Source organism: Caenorhabditis elegans, chromosome III (assembly GCF_000002985.6).
Source record: "Caenorhabditis elegans chromosome III".
NCBI classification, from domain to species: domain Eukaryota; kingdom Metazoa; phylum Nematoda; class Chromadorea; order Rhabditida; family Rhabditidae; genus Caenorhabditis; species Caenorhabditis elegans.
Window position 1 is genome coordinate 6,009,519 of NC_003281.10, and position 22,624 is coordinate 6,032,142.

The window sequence follows — 22,624 nt, forward strand, 5'->3', positions numbered from 1 at the left end:
TTTTTTACTTTGAAAGTCTTTCATAACCGAATTAATTATTCAGAACTGAACGTCTCGAGCGATGGATTCGGATCTCTACGATGAGTTTGGTAACTATATCGGTCCAGAGCTAGACTCTGACGATGATGCCGGAGATATTGATGACAATGGTGATGATGAAGATCGTAGCGATGTGGATGAGGATGATGAACCAGACAGAATGGAAGAAGATGACGCAGAAGAAATTCCCCAGAATCAAGTTGTTCTTCATGAAGATAAAAAGTACTATGCTACAGCTCTCGAAGTATACGGGGAAGGTGTAGAAACCTTGGTCCAAGAGGAAGACGCTCAGCCACTCACTGAACCAATTGTCAAACCAGTATCCAAGAAGAAGTTTCAAGCCGCTGAGCGTTTTCTCCCGGAAACTGTCTACAAGAAAGAATATTTAGCTGATTTAATGGACTGCCCTCATATCATGAGAAATGTTGCAATCGCTGGTCATCTTCATCACGGAAAGACGACTTTCTTGGATTGTCTTATGGAACAAACTCATCCAGAGTTCTACAGAGCTGAAGACGCAGATGCTCGATTTACTGATATCTTGTTCATTGAGAAGCAGAGAGGATGCTCGATTAAATCTCAGCCAGTGAGCATTGTGGCTCAGGATAGTCGAAGCAAAAGCTATTTGCTCAATATAATTGATACTCCAGGTACCTAAACTATAGTGGTTCATTCGTACAAAATATATTATTTTAGGTCACGTGAACTTTTCGGACGAAATGACTGCTTCATACCGTCTTGCTGATGGAGTTGTTGTGATGGTTGATGCTCATGAAGGTGTTATGATGAACACTGAACGAGCAATTCGCCACGCGATTCAAGAGAGGCTTGCAGTAACATTGTGCATTTCGAAGATCGACCGCTTGCTTCTTGAGTTGAAGCTTCCACCAGCAGATGCTTACTTCAAACTCCGTCTTATCATTGATCAAGTCAATAATATATTGAGCACTTTTGCCGAAGAAGACGTTCCAGTACTCTCTCCACTTAACGGCAACGTTATTTTTTCATCGGGACGATACAATGTCTGCTTTTCTCTATTGTCTTTTTCGAATATCTATGCGAAACAACATGGTAAGAAGCTTACGAAATTAATGTCTTGCACGATTTTTATTTTCCAGGTGACTCCTTCAACTCAAAGGAGTTTGCTCGCCGTCTCTGGGGAGATATTTACTTCGAGAAGAAAACTCGCAAATTCGTAAAGAAGTCGCCGTCCCATGATGCTCCACGTACATTTGTGCAGTTCATTCTCGAGCCAATGTACAAGATCTTTTCGCAAGTCGTCGGAGATGTCGATACTTGCCTTCCTGATGTGATGGCTGAGTTGGGAATTCGTTTGTCAAAAGAAGAACAGAAAATGAATGTCCGTCCATTGATTGCTCTCATCTGTAAACGCTTCTTTGGAGATTTCAGTGCATTTGTTGATTTGGTGGTTCAAAATATCAAATCACCACTTGAAAATGCGAAAACTAAAATCGAGCAGACATATCTTGGACCAGCTGATTCCCAATTGGCTCAAGAAATGCAGAAATGTAATGCTGAAGGACCATTGATGGTTCATACAACAAAGAATTATCCCGTAGATGATGCAACTCAGTTCCATGTATTTGGACGTGTTATGAGCGGAACATTGGAAGCAAATACAGACGTCCGTGTACTTGGAGAGAACTACAGTATTCAAGATGAAGAAGATTGCCGAAGAATGACAGTTGGAAGACTATTTGTGCGTGTTGCCAGTTATCAGATTGAAGTTTCTCGTGTTCCTGCAGGTTGCTGGGTACTTATTGAAGGAATTGATCAGCCAATTGTTAAAACTGCAACCATTGCTGAGTTGGGATACGAGGAAGATGTCTACATTTTCCGTCCTCTCAAATTCAACACTCGCAGTTGCGTGAAACTTGCCGTAGAGCCGATTAATCCATCCGAACTCCCGAAAATGTTGGATGGCTTGAGAAAAGTCAACAAGTCATATCCGTTGCTGACGACTAGAGTTGAAGAATCCGGAGAGCACGTGTTGCTCGGAACTGGAGAATTTTATATGGACTGTGTGATGCACGACATGCGAAAGGTGTTCTCAGAGATTGATATCAAAGTTGCTGATCCAGTTGTCACATTCAACGAGACTGTCATCGAAACGAGTACGCTGAAATGTTTTGCAGAGACTCCCAACAAAAAGTGGGTTTTCATTCAATTTTTTCAAAACAATAATTTTTAATCAATTTTTTCAGAAATAAAATCACAATGATGGCTGAACCTCTAGAAAAACAGTTGGATGAGGACATCGAAAATGAAGTTGTTCAAATCGGATGGAATAGACGGCGTCTTGGAGAGTTCTTCCAGACCAAGTACAACTGGGATCTTTTGGCAGCTCGTTCAATTTGGGCATTTGGCCCTGATACTACAGGACCCAACATTCTTCTAGATGACACATTGCCATCGGAAGTTGACAAACACTTGCTATCAACTGTCAGAGAATCTCTTGTTCAAGGATTCCAATGGGCAACCAGAGAAGGCCCATTGTGTGAGGAACCAATTCGTCAAGTGAAGTTCAAACTTCTCGATGCCGCAATCGCCACAGAACCACTTTATCGAGGTGGAGGTCAGATGATCCCAACTGCACGCCGATGTGCCTATTCTGCATTCCTTATGGCCACGCCAAGATTAATGGAGCCATACTATACAGTGGAAGTTGTTGCACCAGCTGATTGTGTAGCTGCTGTATATACAGTGTTAGCTAAACGACGTGGTCACGTCACCACTGATGCACCAATGCCAGGATCACCTATGTACACTATCAGCGTGAGTTTAAATATAATGTTAAAAGAGAACACACATTAAAATAGTTTTATGATATTCTAAAATTATGATTTTCAGGCGTACATTCCAGTAATGGACTCGTTCGGATTCGAAACTGATCTTCGAATTCACACACAGGGACAAGCATTCTGTATGTCTGCTTTCCATCATTGGCAACTCGTACCAGGAGATCCACTCGATAAATCCATTGTTATCAAGACTCTCGACGTCCAGCCAACTCCACATCTCGCCAGAGAGTTCATGATCAAGACCAGAAGACGCAAGGGTTTGTCTGAAGATGTCTCCGTTAACAAGTTCTTCGATGATCCGATGCTTCTCGAACTTGCAAAGCAGCAAGATTATACTGGATTCTAAATTGCGATTTCCTAACTTATTTTCTCATTGTTTCACACTTTTTATCTTTCAGTGTTCTTTCCCGTTTCATTGAGTTGTTTGATCACAATAGTAAAATGAAAATTCTTGTTTATCTATCTATCAAATGATATTCAGAGCAGGGACCAAAATTGAATTCTCTTAGTTTCGTCAAACAAGCTGAATGTCCGTTGAAGGTATTACTCTTGGACAACTTTTTTGAAAAAAAAAAAACTGAAGATCAACATAAGCCTACGCTTAATTTTAAGTCTAAGCATAAGCTATAACCGAATTGGAGGCCCCACGAAAAGGGGAGCAGAACGAAAAGGGGATCTGCAAAAAGGGGATCTGCGAAAAGGGGAGCAACGAAAAGGGGAGCTGGCACTGTGCCAAACGCACAAAACGCAATTTTTCTCACGCAGCGCACGTTGATTTTTGAAATTTTCTTCTAGAAGATACGCTTAACAACACGCGACGCGTAACATCGGAGCATCGTTGTATCGTTTTCTTCGAGGAAAATAGCGTTTGGCACAGTGCCAGATCCCCTTTTCGTTGCTCCCCTTTTCGTATCTCCCCTTTTCGCAGATCCCCTTTTTGCAGATCCCCTTTTCGTTCTGCTCCCCTTTTCGTGGGGCCTCCCGAATTGCTCTACCTCGTAAAACGAAGCGAACCACTCCAATTAAGAAACGATCATTCCTACTGGCTAAATCCGCCAGACTGAATTATTCAAGAAAACTTTCCATTTATTTAGCAACTTTTATCAAGATGTACTAGATTAACATCATCGCGTGGTCGGAAATTGAATTTTAAATTAAATTCGAGTACTCAATTTATCGTTTTGCTGATTTCTAAATTTCTGTACTAGTTTTCTCATGTGAATAGAACACAACAGTAATAACATCCTACAAAAAGTTCATATTCATAGTAATAAAAAGACGATTCGGGAAATGATGATATACGAGGAAGACAGACGGAGAGGGCAGGAAAATGTAAATAAAAAAAATAAAATTAGAATCAGGTGAAAAATGAATAAATTAAAAAGTGGCTAGTCTAGTCAAATTCAATTGTGAATCTTTCGATTCCCCAAGACGAACGATCACGGAAGATCTTAAACATTTGCCGATGTCCGAGAAGCTTTGTCCACTCTGGAAGTGTATTCTTATCAGCACGGTACTCGAACAAAACACGTCCAATTGTTTGAAGAGAGAGCCTGAAATTATATAAATAGTTTTAAAAAAAACTTATGTCCCAATAGCTTACTTTTGAAGACTGTTCTTGCTGATTGTAGGAGCATGTAGACGAGTTTCCAGACTTTCAAGCACGTCCTGTAAGAGTTCTTCTTCCGCATCATTTTCGATCAAATTGATCAATCGGCAATAATCAGTGTAGACCATTCCAGTCGCACCCCACTCGGGAATCTGATTTTCGAAAGGACGAACCATCGCGCATGCTGCTTTGAGAGCGTCATGATCTCCAGCTACAACTGCAGTTGGTGCAATATCATCCACAAATAAGCGACAAATTTCCAGATAGTTCTTTGCAGCCACAGCCAATTCGAAAAGTTGGGTAGAATCATCGACTGACTTTGCAATTGAGAATTGAGCATCAGCAATCCATTCCGAAGGAATATCGAACTGTTCGGAAATAGAATCAAACATATCATTGTCGGTGAAACGAGCAATACGGTCGAGGAGGGAACGAACTGCTGTTGATCTTCTGGATAAATATATTTATAAATTGAAAGATTCTAAAATTCAACTCACTCTTCATCATCATCAATGTGCTGCAAAACAAACAATGCATATTTTGAGAGACTTGATGCTTCCAATTGAGATGAATAGTTTCTGTGAAGTCTTGTTTCCGAAGTCTTTGACATTGTACGGTATCCAACCGAATAGAGCAAGCTCCATACGTGCCATTGAAGGAAATAATCGTTGGGATTTTCTCCAGCTGCACAGTCAAGTACAACTTCCACTGAGTGCTGTGATTCACATGCCAATTTGATGAGTTCTCCGGGCAGATCTCCACGATTAGAAGCGGCACGGCCAGCATTGACATCTTTCTGATAAGCATCGTAAGATTCTTCTAGACCAGTCCATGCACGAAGATACCAGACATGCAAACCGAGTGCTTGAATCCAATTGAGTCCATCAAGACAGTTGATCGAATGATTCTTTCCGTCTTGATCCCATTCGTAGTGTGATAGTCCTGACATCAGAACATAGCATTTGAGAGTTTCCTTCGGAATCAAATGAAGAGTTTCGCATTTCTTCCAGTTGTCAAGTTGTGCTTTAAAGCAATGAACAGTAGCTTCTGGGCACACAGCAGAAGTCTGAAGCATCGTAGCAAGCTGTGGCTGATTATTATCAATCGCAATTTGAAAAGCTTTATCGATGTCTCCAAGACAGAGTTGATTCCAAACACCATTTGAAGATGTATCCGCACTTCTATCGTCTGGAACAGACTTCACTGCTTCTGTTCTAAGCCATTCTCCAATTTCTTCACCACGCTCGAAAGACCATCCTTCTCGACGTTCATATGGGAATAGAGCAGATATCAACTTCCAAACAGAAACATGTCCATCATATCCACCAGCTTGAGCGACATCGATGTACTTGGCAAACATGGATGAATATGAGTCAGAATAAGTGACGAAGTTAGAAGTGAGCGAAGATTTAACCGAGTTGGATTGTGAAGATGGACCCTTGCGACTGGTTTCAGATACATGAACATTCACATCAAGCATTGAGATTAGCGTGTTCTGAAAATTGATTAAATTAAAAATGGGCCATAGAAGAGAACGGTGTAAAAAAGTACTTAGAAATCCAATTGACAAATAGACTGTAAATCACAGAAGGGCTTTTATAAAGTCACAAATATTACCTCATTCACGTCCGATGTTCTATCAATTGTCCCAAAGAGTACTTGATTGTGTCGGGGTTGAGCTGACCACACAAGACATCCAGTTTCACTCCATCCGACATGTGAACTTCTTCCCTTCACAATTCCTATATCAATCAGTTTGCTCTTTCCATATCCAATCATTTTAGCAGAGTGTCCACCACCGTGGAACCGATGAGCTGGGTCGTTGGCCTTCGGCATGACTTTCAGTTCCTGGAGATTGCGAATGAATCGACTGCTTTCGTATTCCAAATCAGCGAGAAGTTCAAGTTTCGGCTTCTTTTCCGGCTGCTGACCTTCTTCAATAATTGAATCATGACCACTTTCATTGAATTCGGTGGTCATATTTCCGATGCATGATTCTTCTCGACTATCATCCAATGTTCCACCACCAAGACCTTTTCGGTTAACACGACGAATGATCGGCACAACATCACCTAATGCAGCAGGTGCCGGAACTCGTTCCAGAATTATCTGAAACAAATAACTGCTGATGGCTCTCCATATTAAACCCTAAACGGTCTGTCTACCAATACCATTTGAAGAGGCTAATTTTAAAAACAAATTTATTGAGTTAGAAAAGAATAAACGAGAATAATTTGAGTCTTTAGCCTGCCCTAGATGGTATTGGCAAGCAGTCATGTGAAATGCTAAGAATGAAAGCAGAAAATTTTTAAATGAAACAGCAAAACGTTTAGAAGGAAAATTAAAATACGGTGATGATTGAATTATAGTGAGTGACAATCATTCAAAACGGACCTCTTGATGGTGAGCATCCGTTGCCTTGTGCACCTTCTTTCTTTGCACTTGATTGTTCACGTCTCGAGCAGATGTATTCATGTCGATCTGGAAAACTATTTGTGTAAAAGGGTAAAATGAGTTTTAAAAATTTACCACTTGTAATGGAGAAGATGCCTGTAGTGCTTGCTGTGGAGGGGACCCATCCATTGGCTCATCATCGTCGGCCAATCCATACTTGCTGAAATGGTCCACACGGAAGACCCAGCTTCCAGTTTCTGCACGAAAATCTTTGAATGCGGCTCCCATCCGAATCGTTTGTCTCTCGAGATGCTCGCGCCAACCAATCTCGGAGAGTTTCACGACATCTCGCACTTCTTTCTTGGTCTTCTTATCAGTGTACCATACTCTTTCGAGTGTCACTTCTGCTGGCCTATTCAGTTCTTGACCTTCTGGAGCTTTCTCTTCTTCATTCGGATAAACCGTCACCTCGCGATGACGAAATACAACAATCTCGTCGAGAGCAACATCTTTCAGCTCGACTCGTCCTGGCCAGTAGACACTTCCGTACGACGATCTTCCAACTGTCAATCCATCCTCCAACACAACACGTCCGTTCTTGATCATGTTCTTCATCTCATTGATTGTCGGAAGAGAAAAGTAGTCGGGCTTTGTAAGCTTCACTCCTGCTGCCGAATTGACATTAACAGTTTCTTCAGAAGGCGTCGACACAACAGATGCTGCTGAACTAGTTGCAGCAGACACCGGCTCCAAGCCAGTGTGCTCATCGCATGTCGTATCCAAGTTCAACGATGGTGGATCTCTATTTCTGTCATTATGTCTCTGGATTACAGCCTGAACGGGGTCAACTGCTGGAGTGGAAGTGACAACGTCTTGACGTCTTTCGGATTCAGAGATTCGAGGAAGAGCATCTGGATCAGCTACACGGGATTCTCTTCCAACTCTCGAAGAATCTGCGAGCAGAGACATGTCCAACTGCTTCAAATTCGATCTTCTCACGGATCCACGAACTCCAAGACGATTTGAAGTTCCATTCATGGAAGCATCCAGAGCTGAGTCGATAGTTTTGTCGAGGGCACTTGATTCGTGAACACTTCGATTTGTCAGCGACATATTCGGATTGAATGTGCTGTTTCGAAGTCCGCGAGCAAGTGATGGTGGCGCTTCTTTGGAAGTGTAGTTCAAATCTTTGGTGACATCGGCTGACCTGGTAACTGCTGGAGAAAGATCACTCATCACTTTGCTGATTGGTGGAATGATAAACGACGAATCTTGTGCATCAGAAGACGATGACAGAGCGCCTTTCTTCGCAGCAAGGAATCTCAGCTGTCGTTGAGTACTAGCCGGCGAAGACTTCCCATCAATTTCTGGATTCGCATTGTATTTGAGTAGTGGTGAATCACCATACGGCGCATTTGTCAACTGCGACTTCAATGACTTCATGTTTGCTTGCATCTGGAGGACATCAGCCGTAACGCCAATCACAGGTACCGGGGCCACTTGTTGTTGCATTACAATTTGCGGTTGAGCAAGATTTCCGAATCCAGTATTCAACGGCTGTGTAGCTTGAGTGTTTGAACCAAACAGTCCTCCTGAAGAAGCTTGTGGCTGGGAACCAAAGAGACCGCCGCCTGTTCCAGTATTCGTCGTATTTCCGAACAAACCACCTGGCTTTGCTGCATTGTTTCCAAACAATCCACCTCCGGTATTTGTGGAACCGAAGGCATTTGTAGTTGTTGGCTGAGTGGCTCCAAATGTGAAGCCGGTACTTGTTGCAGGCTTCGCACCAAATAACGAACTGCCAGTATTGGCTGTCGAAGTATTTCCGAAGAGACTTCCACCGGTGTTTGCAGCAGCCGGCTGACCGAAAGCATTTGTCGCCTGAAAATTAATAAAATATTGAAATTCTAGGATATCTTAACTCACCGCTGGGGCACCTCCGAAACTGAATCCACTCGATTGTTGCTGTGGTTGTTGCTGAGCTTGGCCGAAGAGTCCGGTACCAGTCGTCCCCGTGTTGCCGAACAGGGACCCAGATTGATTTTGATTCTGTGTATTCCCGAACAACGATCCACCAGTATTCGTCTGTGGTTGTTGATTGCCGAAAAGAGACGATCCAGTTGTCTGACCGAATGTTGAAGCTCCTGTTGTAGCTAAGTTTAAGGTTAAAAATTGTGTTGATGCTAGATTTATTCTTACCTGTAGATCCGAACAGTGACGAGCCCGCTGGTTTAGCTCCGAAAAGAGATCCACTTGCAGCAGACGTGTTGGCGTTGTTGTTACCGAACAATGAACTTCCAGTGTTTGCTGTGCTCGTGTTCCCACCAAATGGAGATGACGTCGAAGCTCCCCCGAACAGAGAAGTCTTCTGTTGAGCATTACTTGATCCAAAAAGCCCACTGCTTCCAGCTTGGTTTGTTGTGTTGGATGCTCCAAAAAGCCCACCGCCAGTGGAAGTCGTTCCTGTTCCGGGAGCCTTTCTATTTGCAATGTAATCCTCCACTCGGAGCTCTTCAATACTCTTTCCATCGTACTTCGACATTGCAGAAATGCACATGTGCTTCGTGGAAATTGTCTGAGTTGTCCCATTTCTCATCATAGTATCAGAACTGATCGGTGGCTCAAACTTAACAGTGGTTCCAGATACGGTCGATGCTGAAGCTGATACAAGATTAATTTATTTATCGAAAATCAATTGTTTACCTCCAAAGAGACCTCCACCAGATGGTGCATTATTATTGGAACCAAAAATGCTGCTGGTTCCAGTATTGTTAGCGTTGTTACCGAATAGGGAACTGCTTGCGGGAGCTGCTGAAGAAGTTGACCCAAAGATACTTCTGTTGGCATTGTTCTGCCCTCCACCGAACAATGAACTCTGGTTGTTCTGAGGCTGCTGCGGACTTCCTAAAATATTAAAATAAATCAAACGCATACAATTATTGATCAAAATACCGAATATGCTGGAAGTGTTGCTGGCCGCTCCGAAGATTGATCCTGCCGGCTTGTTCTGTGCCGCCCCGAAAAGGCCAGTAGTTCCACTGTTATTGGCTGGCTGACCAAACAATCCTTTGTTTTGATTGTTCTGGTTGTTTTGTCCAAATAGACCGCTCCCAGAGCTGCCACCGCCAAAACTCGATGAGCCGAATGATTTGTTCTGGCCGAACATTTAGCTGAAACTTGCAATTGATGAGACGGTTATAGATGAAGCGATGAGCAAGTAATAATTTGCAGTGAATGAAAGGCGGTTGTCATGAACATTCTGCTAAGAGCTGTCACAAGTTTTCATACAACCAAAAAGATAGCATTTACTTGAAAATGTACTTTAGGATTTCCAAATCGGAATTACTCTACACTCAAATTGCACGCTAATGCGACTAGACGGACATTGATTGATTGATCAGGTTACAGGTACATATTTATGACTGAAAATGTGCAAGAATAACACAAAAAATGGGAGAACAACTTCTACAACCAAACTCGAGATGAAAAAATGAGCGAAATGATTTCGAATGCAAAAATTTTTTCGAAGTGATTCTGAAATCGCAACAGAGCGAGTTTGCATTATACACCCTGCGTCTCTTAAGTTCACACACTGTCTCACTGCGCGAGGGTTTTTGACAGTTCTCGACAAGTCTTTTATTTTTTCCCGCAATTCGTGTTTTTTCGTGGGGTTTATTGGAATAAACTGTTTTCCATAATCGTTCTAAAGTCGGTCTCCACTGAAAAACTTTTACAAATGCTTTTCTTTTCAAATAAATTGATTTTTACATTTTTTCTTTCAGATTCGGCAAGAAAATCTGGTTCAGATGCTCAAATGCCATAATCCGAAATGGGTAACACGTTAACTGGACGTTCGAACGCTATCGCACCGATTATCAGTGCGGAAGATGCTAAAACTTATAGTGAGTTTCAGGGATGTTACAAAACAAACATAAACTCAAATTTTTAGTATCGGACGAGGAGTATCGACGAATTCGCCAAGCTTTCCAACGCTTCAAAAATGGATGCATTAATTATGACGTAACTGTTTTTAATTATTTTTTTAACTTCACCATTTAAGGAATTCTGCTATCATGTTCTCGGAGGCGCGCAGATACCAGAAGAAAAACGACGCCTGCTGTTCAGCTTCTTCTCTCATGGCGCTGAAACCATTTCCTTTGACAATTTGCTTTCATCTCTTGTTGGATTGTGTAGAGTAGAAGAAGTACAATCGAGTCAGTCAAGAAACATTTCAGAAATAATATTAAATTATTTATTTTCAGGGTTTATCGAAGAATATCACGAGTTCGCGTCATGGGGATTGAGTCCTCCTAAGCTTACGATTCCGCTCAATGATTCCTATATCTCATTTTACGAAGTGATGTCTTATGTGACGCATTGTAAGATTTAAATTATCTTGATTTCCGTATTTCAAAAACCATTTTTCAGTATCCGTGAACGAGGTTATCGAGTTAGAGAAAGTGTTCGCCACGATCAGTGATCGAGCTGTCTGCAAACTGAATGAAGAGAAGTGGAAACAAGCATTGGGTGGATGCTTCCCGGATAGTTATGCTGAGAGATTATTCGCTGTTTTCGATGAGAATCGAGATGGTCAAATTGACTTCAGAGAGCTCGTTTGTACACTTTCGGCTCTTTGTCGTGGACCTCTACCAGGGAGAATTTCTCGTGAGTTTTTAAGAAATTATTTTGAGAAACTAAAAAGTTGTTTTAGAGTTGGCACGAATCTGGGACGTCGACTGTGACAAACTTCTGTCTGACGAAGAACTTTCTAACATGTACAAAGATCTTAATGTCCCAGAAGAACATCAGACTGTCACAAAATCATCGAATGGGAAATCTGCTCTCGTTGATTTTGGAATATGGGCACAGGAAAACGAAAAATATGTCAATGAATATTATTCTATGGCTCTTCAAATCGGACACATTTGTCTCGGATTGAGACCAGAGTCACGGAAAATGGAATTACAAATTGTGAAGTTAGTGTAGCTTTCAATTCTCAGTTTAAATAACTTTGAATTTCAGCGAATTTGAAAAACGTGCCTCTGAGCTTCCACTTTCCGAGTGGAACATTGTAGCTTCAGGATGGCATGCTGAGCTCAGATCCTTCCTGGAAGCAGATAAAAATCCGAATCCAATCGATAATTCTGGTATCAAGGGAACAAGAGAAGATAGCTGGACCAGCAAGGTTTGACTTTCTAGTCCGGAAAAGTAAAGAATTAATTAATTTTCAGGTTGCTTGCATTTCAGCTGAATCAGCTCGTCTGAAACCCGATCTTATTCCATCTGACTACATCCGAGTGCCTGTTCCACTTTGGAGAGCATGGCTCCGATGGCACGGATGTGCACTGACAGTAGATTCACAATTCACAAGAAAGTATCTGGATGGTGAATTCTTTGAAGACAACAAGCCCGCTCTTGAACTGTATCCACTCGAAATTCTCCTTCTGGGCCATGATCGTAAGAAGAGCCAGGATGGTACAGAAAACACTCCAAGATCCTTGACATCCTGGGCGTGTGCTCAAGTATCACGAAGTATGACTGTGGATGAGCTTCTCGCGCTGTGCAAGACAGAACTTCGACTCGGAGATGGAGACGCAAGGCTTTGGCAAGTTGTGAAGGAGAATGAAGAAGGAAATGTACTTTTGGACGATGGAGCACAAAATCTACATCAATTATACTCGTCACTAGGGAAAACGAAAAAAGTGAATAAAATGAAGCTTTTACTGGAAGTACGAGAAAGAGGAACAGGAGTGTGGCCAGAAGAATTACGAGCATCTCTTTCCGGGAAACAAATCACTGCTGCTTCTACTTTATCCTCGAATGCACAATTGTCAGGTAAATCTTTTATTCGACTTTATTAAAAGCACATAAATAGTTTATGTTTTTTTTCTCAAAAAACAAAAAAATCGCAATTATCAAAAAGCTCTCATTGTCAATCAATTCCCATAAGATTCTTCAGGTCGCCCAGGAGCAGTTGGTCTTGTTAACTACGGTAACTTCTGTTACCGTAACGCCGGAATCCAGTGTCTTGCGAGAGTTTCCCCACTCACTCAATATTTTTTGGATGAGGATAATTTGGATGCTATCAAAAGAGGGAACTTGAGGCGAGGAGATGCGGCAGAGACGACAATTGAGTATGCGAAACTGCTCAGAGAAATGTGGGCAGCGAAGAAGAAAAATATTGCTCCGAATGATTTTAATGTGAGTTTTGTTATTATAAGTTGAAAATGAATTATTCAAATTTATAGGATGCTATTCGATTGAGCTCGGATATGTTTGAATGTAGTGAGCAGCATGATTGTCAAGAATTTGTAGCATTCTTGCTGGATCAGCTTCACACTTCAATGTATGAATCTAACAAAAGTCTTCATCCATCTCCCGAAGAATCTGAAGGAACCGATTCAAATAAATTGTCGGATTCAAGCAAAAAGAAAGAAGCTGATAAAGAAGAAGCTGATGAAGAAAAAGCTGAAAGATCATGGACGGAGTACGAAAAACAAAATGAGTCACTCGTTACACAGCTCTTCACTGGCCAACTCCGTTCCCGCCTAATTTGCCGAACTTGTCAATCGAGCTCGAGTGTCTTCGAGCCATTCACATCGTTGTCGTTGCCAATTGGATTTGAAGATGTTGATTTGTATCAAGTTATTGGTAAGAATAACACAATTTGGTTCACCAAAATATGGAAATTTCAGTTGTACATAGAGACGGGCGAATCCCGCGTCGCTATGGTTTCCGATTGTCACGTGACTCGAAGGTTGGAAATCTCCGGGAAGTGGTTGCCGTATCAAGTGGAATCTCGATGTCACATCTAACGATTCAGTGTATGTCCAGTAAAGGAACGCTTATGAGCCGATCCCCAAATCATCGAAGTTCAAACTTACGCGATGAGCTGCCGCTGAGTTCATTCCCTTCTGGAGCAAGACTTTACGCTTTAGAGCTACCAGAAAGTACAGGTGAAGATCAGTGGCGAGTTGCGATGCATAGGAAGCTTCAGTATAACCATGAACCTTACATTCTTGGTTCAACTGCCGGATTCATAGTATCTCGTTTTGGACTTCCTTTGATCGTTGGATTGGACGAAGAAGTAACTGGAAAGAAATTATACGAAGATGTAATGTATCAAATGCATCGATTTATGGAACACTCTGTGAATTCCTCCTCGAGTAGAGCTCATGATCCATGTGAAGATGAGAATTCAGGATATCCATTCACTTTATGTTTGGTTGATCCGAATTATGAATGGTGTGGGCAATGCCCGGCTCTCCGATTCTGCAGAGGATGTCCAATCCGTCCAGATGAGAGCAAAGTATTCATTCCTGCCAACTGTCCGATTGCAGTGGATTGGCTTCCAATCGCTCTCTACCTTCGATACAATCACTCGCAGGAGCAAGCATGTGAAGATGATCCTTCAGTTGCCGAAACTTGGTCAAGGCACTTTGCTCCAAGCTCATTGGAGCACTGCATTGAGAAGTTCTCATGCCCTGAGACACTTGACGCAGCAATTCAATGTGACCGTTGTGAGAAGAAGACGATGAGAGACAAAGTGATGACTATTTGGAAGCTTCCGAAGTACTTGGTGAGTGGCTATGGCGCAATTTTTATTTAAAATTATTAAAATTTCAGATAATTCATCTCAAACGGTTCGAATTTCTCCGCGAACAAGGTCGAATGGGAAAGTGCAAAAGAACGGTGAATTTCCCGTTGAAGCACTTCGATCCAGCTCCATTTGTTGACAAGCCCGACGGAAATACATATGAATGCATCGCACTCGCTGTAAGAAACTTATACAAACTTAAATTTCTTCAAAAATTTATGTTTTAAGAATCACTATGGACAACTATCCTGTGGACATTTCATAGCCTATGCAAAGAGCAATGAGGACAAATGGCTTCTGTTGAATGACTGTTCGGTTCGAGTAAGTTCAAGGTTTTTATTATAATCAATTAGTGGAAAAAATTTCAGGAAGTATCTGAAGAAGAAGTTGACAAACAAGGCGCATATCTTCTGTTCTACGAGAGAAAAGATGTCAAATAATAAATAAATCTCCATTTGCTACAAAACTTTAAGCTCAAACTACCTGGCCATCTATCTAAGAATTCTAATGACAAATATCGCTTGATTCTATTCGCTTTCTGGTTGTTATTCTTCAAATGTTTACTGTAAATATTTATTTATTTCAATTTATGTGCTAGTCACCTTTTCCCGTACAGTTTCCATAATTTTCCAATGCTTCACTTCTTTCTACTACCGGATGAACTTTTTTTAATTGTTGTGTGTTATGTACTTCTCCCTTCTTCGTTATATCTTCAGAAATTTCGGTCTTTTTCTCAATTCCAGAGAAAAGGTGGCGCAATAGTTTGGGTGTGATTTAATTTGCCAGTCGATTCACGGAAACTTCGAAAAAAAATCGTTGCAAGAAAAAAATTGCAAGATGCTAAACTTTCGATTATAAAAACTGCACTGAAAACTTTAATCTGAAGCTTTTGGGTTACTGTAGTTGACTCTGTAGTGTCTGGATTTTAACAAATAAGAAATCGTTTAATTGTGTGGATCCTGTAGAAAGAATCGTAATTTTGCATTAAAAAATGTATTGCTTGAAACATTGGAAATTCTGAGTGGTTATCACCCGTTAATACACAGAAATATTAGAAAAAAACAGAAAATTATAGGAATTGAGATCAATAGAATAAATAAAAGCAAAATTTCAAGAACTTCCTAACAAATCAACAACTCCAAATCCACTTTTTCTCTCCGAAGAAGATTTTTGATTAGTGATAGGAATTTGAACTATTGTTGATAAAAGTGCTTCCTGCCACTGAGAAATCAACTGAAGAGACATTTGTGGTACTTTTGGATCAGAAAACATAACAGCTTCTATTTCAGATTTTGTTCTTTTAACTTCTGGTTCTTCGTCTTCGGATGCAGGAGGAGTGCTTATAATTTGGTTCATCTTCCGTTTTCTTACTGTATCAATGTTTCGGAAACCTTTTGCAAAAGGATTGTTATCGATTTTGCATTTCGTTACCTGAAAGACATAAACAAATTGTCAGGCAGACACATTTCAGGAGAAAAAATTATGGAAAAGTGCAAAATAGTTTTTGTGAAGTTTTTGAAATTTTGAAAAACTTCTCAGCCATAATTTTAGTAAATTACCAAATTTCCGAGAAATGTGTTCTTCTGACTGAAATTCAAAACACTTCAAAAAAATTTGCTGCTCCACCTTTTGTTTCTTTTAAATAAACACACATTTTTTGTATAGATTTTATTTTTATACATAGAAGGCGCGAGGCAGGTAGGCAGGCAATTGCATGCCTGCTTATAAGATTCATTTTTATCAAATGTGATCAACTTACCACATCGTTCTGATAAGCAGTCACTGCGATGAACTCGGTTTCCTTGAACGAGAATGTCTTGAGAGATGCTAGAATTGGTTGACCCGAACTATCAGCTCGAACTATGTGAAACCGGGGATTATAACGGTGCATTGAATTGAGTACAATCTGAACATTTAAGATGTATAATTTTTGTTTCTTTCATCATGAAACTTACATGACCATCATTATTAAATGGATTATTTGAAAGTTTAGCCATTTTGAAGTCAACTCCATCTGTCATCCACCATTCACCACTTCTAGGTGATTGTGGATGTACAAAACATGTCGGAAGTGGATGATGTTCTCCAACTCCAGCAACTATCCAGTTTCCATTCCAAAATTTGTAACGAAGTTTATCTACTGATATCATTTCCATTATTATTGTGTAGTTGCTGTTTTTGTCTAAACCACTTAATTTGAGCTTCACCAGCGGGAACATTCTTCTGAAAATGTCAATTTTAAAATCAATACGCATTTTTTATCCCTTCAAAGAATTTTTATTTGAAAACACTGTAAATGTGTGAAAATGTTCTGAAAAATTACACAATTTTCAGTTTAAAGATAATTTGTTTTGTTGAACTTTTCAGTTAATGACAGAAAATATAATGGAAGCTTAAATTTTTGAAGTTTGTTGAAATTAAATTGAAAACATCTATCATAAAAAAATGTTTTTGAGGCAATCGATGTATATCTCTCAAAAATGTTTTATTGCAACAGTGAGAAAAATAGTAGATGCCGAGATTTTTCTGACAAAAATAAATTCAAATAAATTTCAAGCATTATATATTGTCAGGTCAAAAAATCAAAATATACCAAACAAAAGCTAACCTTCCTTTCTTCGTGATAATCATTTCGGTTCCACATTCCAAAAAAGTGCTCCATAAATTTCTATTTACCAGCTCAACATTTGGGTTATCGATAACTCCATCATCTTTTTTTCTGTCAAAAAACGCTGAGGACGCTGGAAAAGAAAAGAACGAGCCAAGAGACATTGTTGTAGTGAAAGGTGGAAGTAGTTGTCTGTCATGAGGAAAATGTTTTTCCGAGAATAGGCTCCGCCCATAGCCTTCGGACATCCTATAAGGGAGTTCTTTACGGAAACGGTAGGAGGGTCTTAACTAAGTGTTTGTAAACGGTTTCGTGTCGCTTATTGCCCAATCATTATTAGAAGTCAATGTTTAGAGTTTCAGGAAAAATGAAATACGTATATTCCCAGATGGACTTGCATCAAACATGAAATTTCAGCTGTTTTGGTCATAAAACTATTGTTCAGAAATGTTCTCTGTTCACTATATTTTTTTATAGTTTTTGAGTCATTATTAGTAGATGAAAAGGAGGAAAAGAAAAGAGAAGCGTAATGTATGTATATTTTCTTTTTTATGTTCTCTGAAAATGAAGAAGCAGGAAAAAGTCGACTTGAAGTTGAAAAAGCAGTTTTTTTTTTGTTTTTTTGGTTGGCGTACCTCACGGTTGCCAGGCAAGTTTCAAATAGAAAACTTCTGAAAGTACACCATTTTTTAAGAGAAATCATCGAGAAACAGTCCTAAAACTTTCATGCAAGGATCATGTTATTAATCTTCCGTCCTAATAATTCTCTCAAGGATAACACCTTGAAAATTCTCACCTCGTCAGTTTTCTCACGACGCCTATTTCGATAAGAGGTGTGTGAATACAAGATATATCTAGTTGTAATTGTGCAATAATTACGTAGGTCAGTTAGTGTTTCACAGTAGTTGTATAACTTTGGTAGATCCGAAGGCTCACAGATAAAGATAATTAGTTTATGAAATAGTATCATTTGAACTTATCTTGAATGGATTTGCTGGACCAGTGTCCATTTGATTTTCAAGTAGGAAAAATTGGCTACCAATTAAAGTAAGTGATTCATTCTGACAATTTTCAATATTCATATATGGTTTTCAATTTCCCGGACTTCCCGTATTACCCATATTTTTGACCTGAACTCTCCTCTCTGTTTACCCCAAACACCATCGTTCAAAATTACGCAACAGTCTACTAACTACAGTCATGTTGCACACTTCGAGTGCATACGCAATTGAGTAACTCGATCCACGTGGTGTCTCCTGATTTTTAGGATAATCTCCCCGTTTACGGTCATATCAGGGGTACCACCCACTGTGTTTGTTTTTGGGATAACTAGAAGGAAAACAGAAAAGGTGGTAGTGGATTGTATGGGATTTAGGGAAAAAAGGAAATTCTCCAATAAAGTTCCTTTTTATTATTATGAAGCATTTGAATTAAAGATGAAAATTCAAAATTAATTGCTCTTTATTTTGGAAAACATTGCTCCTTCTGTGGACTACACAAAAATCTAAAAAAAACTGCACATCGATTATTATCTGATCTCATTATAATGGGCACTAATGAATGTTTGGCAAGACGGAAAGATGCACCCTGTGATTATCCGGTTAAGTAAGTTGTGTAATTGGAAACCTTCACTCATTTGTCTAACCAAATACATTTCAAATTGCTCAATTGAGCACAATTAGGTCAAAACTAATATTCATTATTCAAAACTTACAGAACAAGGATTTGGAAATACATACTGGAAATGAATACATAAACTTCAACCTTCTTTGAAAAGTTCCCATGCCACACTGAAAAGGCAACACTTTTTTTTAAACTGAAACTTCAAAAAACATCTTAAAATTTTGCATTTTTCAAAATAAGTTCCCAACACTTTTCAAAAATACCACAATAATCCAAAACCTGGACTGGAGCTATCAATCAAAAGTATCAAAAACTGATCCACAACCTCTAAAAAGCGCGGAACATAACTTTGCTATCAATTGTTCGTGCGGATAAACGAATACATCGAGAATTGATAAAACTGTTTAGAAGCGCCAAAAAGATTGAAAGACCGCCGCTAACAATAGTATCTTAACACTCCGATGTGCGAAACAGCAGAAAATAATGATTGATTAAAGATAACACACAATCTTTTTTTTGCCGTTTCCTGACCTTCTTGTCTGCTGAATTGGGATATTTGGAACTTTATGATTAATCATTGATTTATTCAGAAGATATTTATTCTGGTAATAGTTTGAAGTCAAAATAATATTCAAAATTACAAAAACAAATAAATGAATCCTAGATACCCATAATTTTTGTTCACAATCTCTACCAGCAATAATAAATTTCACTACAATCTACATCTAATCCAGGTACCAATGTTGTCAGGCGTCTTTCCAGCTCGGTGTGCGCTTTTTGCTGAAAATTTAAAATTAATTTTTAATGTAAAAAAAGTTTTTTAAAAGGTTGATAAAAATAATTTCTGGCACGCAGAAAAATGTGAGACTCTACAGAAAATCCAGAATTCTGGTTTGTTTCGAAGTTTTGAGATATTTAAACATATCATTACCTGCAAGAAAGTAAGTCCATGAAGAGTGCACTGCCCTGCTACTTCGAGTTTTTTGATAAAAGCAATTGGTTTCTTCTTCTTAACAACTTTCTTGACAACCTTTTTCTTAGGCTTAGGAAGTACACCTTCTTCAGTTACAACCTCCGTTTCCTTCTTTTTTCTGATAACTTTCTTCTTTTTTGTAGGTGGAACACCATCGACATGAGTTCCTTGAGAAGCTGTCATTTGAATACTTTTAACAAGATTATCGACAGTTTCGATGGAACATGAAGATATTCTGAAAGTGTCCAATGGGTTGTAGGAGACAGGAGTGGTACCGTCGGCGAAGAGAGACCAATCTCTGAAATTATGGGCTCTTGCATTATTATTCATGAAAAAAACACATACCTCATAGTAATATTCTTTGCTTGAATATTCTGTTCCCTCATAACAGCATACAACTGATCTAATCTTAGCTGCGGTTGATCAAAGTCAGTACAAATGAGCTTGATCTTGTAGAGTGGCAGGGATGGTAAGTTACTGATCTGGTTGAGAATGTGCATCGATTTTTCGGCATGTAATTCCAAGTTAATGTTTGATTTCGGGTAACGAAGAATGAAACTTTTCACAATTTCACCAACGTTCTTGTAGTAACGTGGATTCACATGAACTTGGAGTGTTAGTTGTTGGAGTTCCTGAAAAAGAATGTCTGAAATGTAGGTGGAATAATTGCAGAAGCTAGGGTGTTTGCCTAAAGTCTTTATGTCTTCCTTATTATTCTTGCCTGTTGTCTTGAATTTTGATGTTCGGTATTTGTGAATGAATACGTTTTAGTTTCGAACTGTGAAAGCAGACGGACAAAGCCTTACATAAAGTACTCACACTAAAAAGTGTCCCCTCAATTGCAAGGAATCGTTGAGTAACATCGTCATCTGGGTGAATCATGAGAAGCCACAAGTCTTCGACATTTGAAAAATAACGTCTGCCATTATCCTTTGAGACGTGGATCTGATCAATTCCAGCGAGAAAGTTGATATCTGTGGTCATTTTCATAAAACTTAAACGACTGCGACGGAATACACCAGCCAAAAAATCATGGGAATCCGAGGGGCAGCTGATCGAAAGACGGCGGAAAGGAACACATTGATGGGCTTGGGGAAACATTGATCCCAGCTGAAATACTCATTTTTCTAATATTTTTAACATAAAAAACATACCCTCTCAATAGAGATCTCGTGAATTTCCTTTCGAAACTTCGAGTTAATTATATTCGTCCATCGCCTGCAGACTCTCTCCATTTTGCACAACACCGGATAGTCGTACTGGTCGAAAATTTTGCGAAGGATCAAGTCCGGCATATTTGGAATCACTTTTCGATTGCCACATGTATACATTTTTGATATTTCTGAAGGTCGTGTTGATAATGTGGTTCGAGGATATTCTGATGGTGGTGGCGGTGTTCGCTGAAAATTTTCCATCCGTTTAAAGTAGCAGGGATGAGAAATTAAAAAAATACGGTAGCATATACGGTTTATATGATATTTAAGGTAATAACGGCAATACGGTAGAAAATTTTCTATTCAAGGAATTTTGAGAAATTTCCATTTTACCGATAACAAAATCTTATATTTTTTTTATATATTTTTTATTTTTGAGATTTTTTGTTTGAACCAAGTTGAAAAACATTCACACATGGTAATTCTAAAAAAGCTAGAAAGTTTTAACAATATATAGATGTATCATCTGGGCGTTGTCTTCTCATAACCACATGCTGATCAGTGGTAATTCATTGACAAGTATCTTTTGCACAGAACAAACAGATTGAGAAGAAAGACACATCGTTTGCTCAGTGATTGCAACGAGAAGTGCATATCTAAATCAAGAGAGCACCAAAATACAAGTGGAAACATTGAAAATATATCAGAGAGACTTTCCCAAGAGGAGGATGATTTTCAAAGGTACAAGTGTTTGTTTGAAAGATCTATCATTGATCAGTTATATGTCAACTACGGAAAGATATTTGATTTGAGCGGAAAAAGTAGACTACATGGTTCTAAGACAGAAGTTTTCCTATAACTTGTGGAAAATTTGAAAGAGCCAACGAAAACTAAGAAAGTAGCAATTCCACAAAGATAAACCACATCGAAATTCTTAAATAAAAGCGAACACTGATGTGAGCCGCAGAACTTTTTTGCTCATGCATCGCCGATCCACTCAAACAACGATCCGCCTTTAGTCTCTTCCTGATATTGGCTCACGTCACTTTTTGTGTTCATTATCTTTTGCTCACTGTTTACCGAAACCGATTTCCCCCTTCACATTCAATGCCACGTCATACAAAGATGGCTCGAGATTAGAGAACATTTTTTTCTTGAAAAAGTGAACAAGATTTGATTAACAAGGGGAGAGAGATAAGAAAATAAATAGTATCAAAAACTGCAATACAGAACAGTACTTGAAAGATAGGGCGCTGAATTAACTCAAATGATTAAAATGTTGGCAGTTTTCAAAATGTACGAAATTATAGTTTTCCTGGGTTTCTTGAAAACTTGGCACTGATAGTTATTTTAAAAACATGAAATATGAAAAAAAAATTACTCGAAATGATACGACAATTGAGAATAATTGTGAGAAATTCCATAAGTTTTAATTTTGGAAATTGAGTTTCAATTTTTCCGAGTAATTTTCAGTAGGAATTTTTAGAATTTCGGTAATATATTTGAAACAGGTAACGAGTTTTAAGAGGACACATTTTACAAAAAAATTAAGATTTTTAAATTTATTGTGAACAATTGCTAACGAAAATCGAAACTATTATCACAAAATCCTAAAAATCATAAAAACCCTACAACAAAAACCTAAACTATTGCACAGATAAGTTCATTCAAACAAGGGATTGTGCTCAGGCAAAGAACAAGTGTTGTACAGTGTCCGAACAAGTGTACGTAGTTGGTTCTCGCTCAGACACACTCGAACGAAAATTACCAAAAAAAGAAACGGACGGCGCAAATTAGAACTGGTG

At 39.2% G+C, this 22,624-nt stretch overlaps 5 protein-coding genes and 3 non-coding genes across 12 annotated transcripts; 3 read left to right on the forward strand and 5 right to left on the reverse strand.

Moving 5' to 3' along the window:
* The first annotated feature begins 41 nt into the window (after positions 1 to 41).
* Positions 42 to 3,322, forward strand: eftu-2 (Tr-type G domain-containing protein). Its single transcript, NM_065907.7, has 5 exons — positions 42 to 689; positions 736 to 1,110; positions 1,158 to 2,211; positions 2,265 to 2,835; positions 2,911 to 3,322. The coding sequence occupies exons 1-5, from the start codon at positions 62 to 64 to the stop codon at positions 3,205 to 3,207; spliced, it is 2,925 nt and encodes a 974-aa protein (NP_498308.1). The 5' UTR covers positions 42 to 61; the 3' UTR covers positions 3,208 to 3,322.
* Positions 3,323 to 3,928: 606 nt separating this feature from the next.
* On the reverse strand, positions 3,929 to 10,044 carry npp-10 (Nuclear pore complex protein Nup98). 3 transcript variants are annotated; one of them, NM_001379737.1, is made up of 10 exons: positions 9,817 to 10,044; positions 9,568 to 9,768; positions 9,064 to 9,519; positions 8,791 to 9,017; positions 7,000 to 8,745; positions 6,865 to 6,951; positions 6,088 to 6,579; positions 4,968 to 5,965; positions 4,465 to 4,920; positions 3,929 to 4,414 (listed from the first exon to the last, which is right to left on the reverse strand). In NM_001379737.1, exons 1-10 carry the CDS (start codon positions 10,028 to 10,030, stop codon positions 4,255 to 4,257), a joined length of 5,037 nt encoding a protein of 1,678 aa, NP_001367842.1. In that variant the 5' UTR covers positions 10,031 to 10,044; the 3' UTR covers positions 3,929 to 4,254. The 3 variants fall into 3 exon arrangements, with proteins under 3 accessions (NP_001367842.1, NP_498310.3, NP_001254934.1); NM_065909.6 differs by lacking the exons at positions 3,929 to 4,414; positions 4,465 to 4,920; positions 4,968 to 5,965; positions 6,088 to 6,579 and having other exon boundaries at positions 6,655 to 6,951; NM_001268005.2 differs by lacking the exons at positions 3,929 to 4,414; positions 4,465 to 4,920; positions 4,968 to 5,965; positions 6,088 to 6,579 and having other exon boundaries at positions 6,655 to 6,951; positions 9,064 to 9,525.
* ZK328.11 lies at positions 9,111 to 9,329 on the reverse strand. The gene has a single exon (NR_101823.1). It is a non-coding gene; the product is annotated as an Unclassified non-coding RNA ZK328.11 (non-coding RNA).
* A 596-nt stretch (positions 10,045 to 10,640) lies between the features above and the next one.
* Positions 10,641 to 15,141, forward strand: cyk-3 (Ubiquitin carboxyl-terminal hydrolase cyk-3). Of its 2 annotated transcripts, none has more exons than NM_001027821.6 (14): positions 10,641 to 10,766; positions 10,814 to 10,884; positions 10,925 to 11,078; positions 11,127 to 11,243; positions 11,293 to 11,529; positions 11,576 to 11,840; positions 11,887 to 12,049; positions 12,096 to 12,699; positions 12,815 to 13,065; positions 13,113 to 13,515; positions 13,560 to 14,443; positions 14,491 to 14,640; positions 14,690 to 14,782; positions 14,830 to 15,141. In NM_001027821.6, exons 1-14 carry the CDS (start codon positions 10,694 to 10,696, stop codon positions 14,899 to 14,901), a joined length of 3,537 nt encoding a protein of 1,178 aa, NP_001022992.1. In that variant the 5' UTR covers positions 10,641 to 10,693; the 3' UTR covers positions 14,902 to 15,141. The 2 variants fall into 2 exon arrangements, with proteins under 2 accessions (NP_001022992.1, NP_498311.2); NM_065910.8 differs by having other exon boundaries at positions 10,647 to 10,766; positions 12,824 to 13,065; positions 14,830 to 15,128.
* A 298-nt stretch (positions 15,142 to 15,439) lies between these two features.
* tbx-7 (Putative T-box protein 7) lies at positions 15,440 to 19,014 on the reverse strand (the record flags this gene model as incomplete). Of its 2 annotated transcripts, NM_001379739.1 has the most annotated exons (6): positions 15,440 to 15,892; positions 16,221 to 16,367; positions 16,417 to 16,684; positions 17,070 to 17,318; positions 18,784 to 18,826; positions 19,010 to 19,014. In NM_001379739.1, the coding sequence occupies 4 exons, from the start codon at positions 17,231 to 17,233 to the stop codon at positions 15,572 to 15,574; spliced, it is 900 nt and encodes a 299-aa protein (NP_001368539.1). The 2 variants fall into 2 exon arrangements, with proteins under 2 accessions (NP_001368539.1, NP_001368540.1); NM_001379738.1 differs by lacking the exon at positions 19,010 to 19,014 and having other exon boundaries at positions 15,572 to 15,892; positions 18,784 to 18,806.
* A 37-nt stretch (positions 19,015 to 19,051) lies between these two features.
* Positions 19,052 to 19,072, forward strand: 21ur-14137. Its single transcript, NR_052352.1, has one exon.
* Positions 19,073 to 19,271: 199 nt separating this feature from the next.
* ZK328.6 (putative F-box protein ZK328.6) lies at positions 19,272 to 21,065 on the reverse strand. The gene is made up of 5 exons (NM_065913.5): positions 20,820 to 21,065; positions 20,485 to 20,775; positions 20,011 to 20,297; positions 19,624 to 19,963; positions 19,272 to 19,472 (listed from the first exon to the last, which is right to left on the reverse strand). The coding sequence occupies exons 1-5, from the start codon at positions 20,994 to 20,996 to the stop codon at positions 19,383 to 19,385; spliced, it is 1,185 nt and encodes a 394-aa protein (NP_498314.2). The 5' UTR covers positions 20,997 to 21,065; the 3' UTR covers positions 19,272 to 19,382.
* A 253-nt stretch (positions 21,066 to 21,318) lies between these two features.
* On the reverse strand, positions 21,319 to 21,443 carry ZK328.10. Its single transcript, NR_052353.1, has one exon. It is a non-coding gene; the product is annotated as an Unclassified non-coding RNA ZK328.10 (non-coding RNA).
* Between the last annotated feature and the right edge of the window lie 1,181 nt (positions 21,444 to 22,624).

Bases quoted from the DNA above. Each gene is read 5' to 3' on its own strand.
- eftu-2 (NM_065907.7), top strand. From the start codon at position 62: ATGGATTCGGATCTCTACGATGAGTTTGGTAACTATATCGGTCCAGAG. The intron at 1,111-1,157 runs GTAAGAAGCTTA...TTTATTTTCCAG, and splicing joins TATCTATGCGAAACAACATG to GTGACTCCTTCAACTCAAAG. The intron at 2,212-2,264 runs GTGGGTTTTCAT...CAATTTTTTCAG, and splicing joins GCAGAGACTCCCAACAAAAA to AAATAAAATCACAATGATGG.
- npp-10 (NM_001379737.1), bottom strand. From the start codon at position 10,030: ATGTTCGGCCAGAACAAATCATTCGGCTCATCGAGTTTTGGCGGTGGC. The intron at 6,580-6,864 runs GTCCGTTTTGAA...TATTTGTTTCAG, and splicing joins CGGATGCTCACCATCAAGAG to ATAATTCTGGAACGAGTTCC. The intron at 5,966-6,087 runs GTAATATTTGTG...ATCAATTTTCAG, and splicing joins GAACATCGGACGTGAATGAG to AACACGCTAATCTCAATGCT.
- cyk-3 (NM_001027821.6), top strand. From the start codon at position 10,694: ATGGGTAACACGTTAACTGGACGTTCGAACGCTATCGCACCGATTATC. The intron at 11,244-11,292 runs GTAAGATTTAAA...ACCATTTTTCAG, and splicing joins GATGTCTTATGTGACGCATT to TATCCGTGAACGAGGTTATC. The intron at 11,530-11,575 runs GTGAGTTTTTAA...AAGTTGTTTTAG, and splicing joins TCTACCAGGGAGAATTTCTC to AGTTGGCACGAATCTGGGAC.
- ZK328.6 (NM_065913.5), bottom strand. From the start codon at position 20,996: ATGTATACATGTGGCAATCGAAAAGTGATTCCAAATATGCCGGACTTG. The intron at 20,298-20,484 runs GTGAGTACTTTA...ATTCTTTTTCAG, and splicing joins TTGAGGGGACACTTTTTAGT to GAACTCCAACAACTAACACT. The intron at 19,473-19,623 runs GTAATGATATGT...TTAAATTTTCAG, and splicing joins ATGGACTTACTTTCTTGCAG to CAAAAAGCGCACACCGAGCT.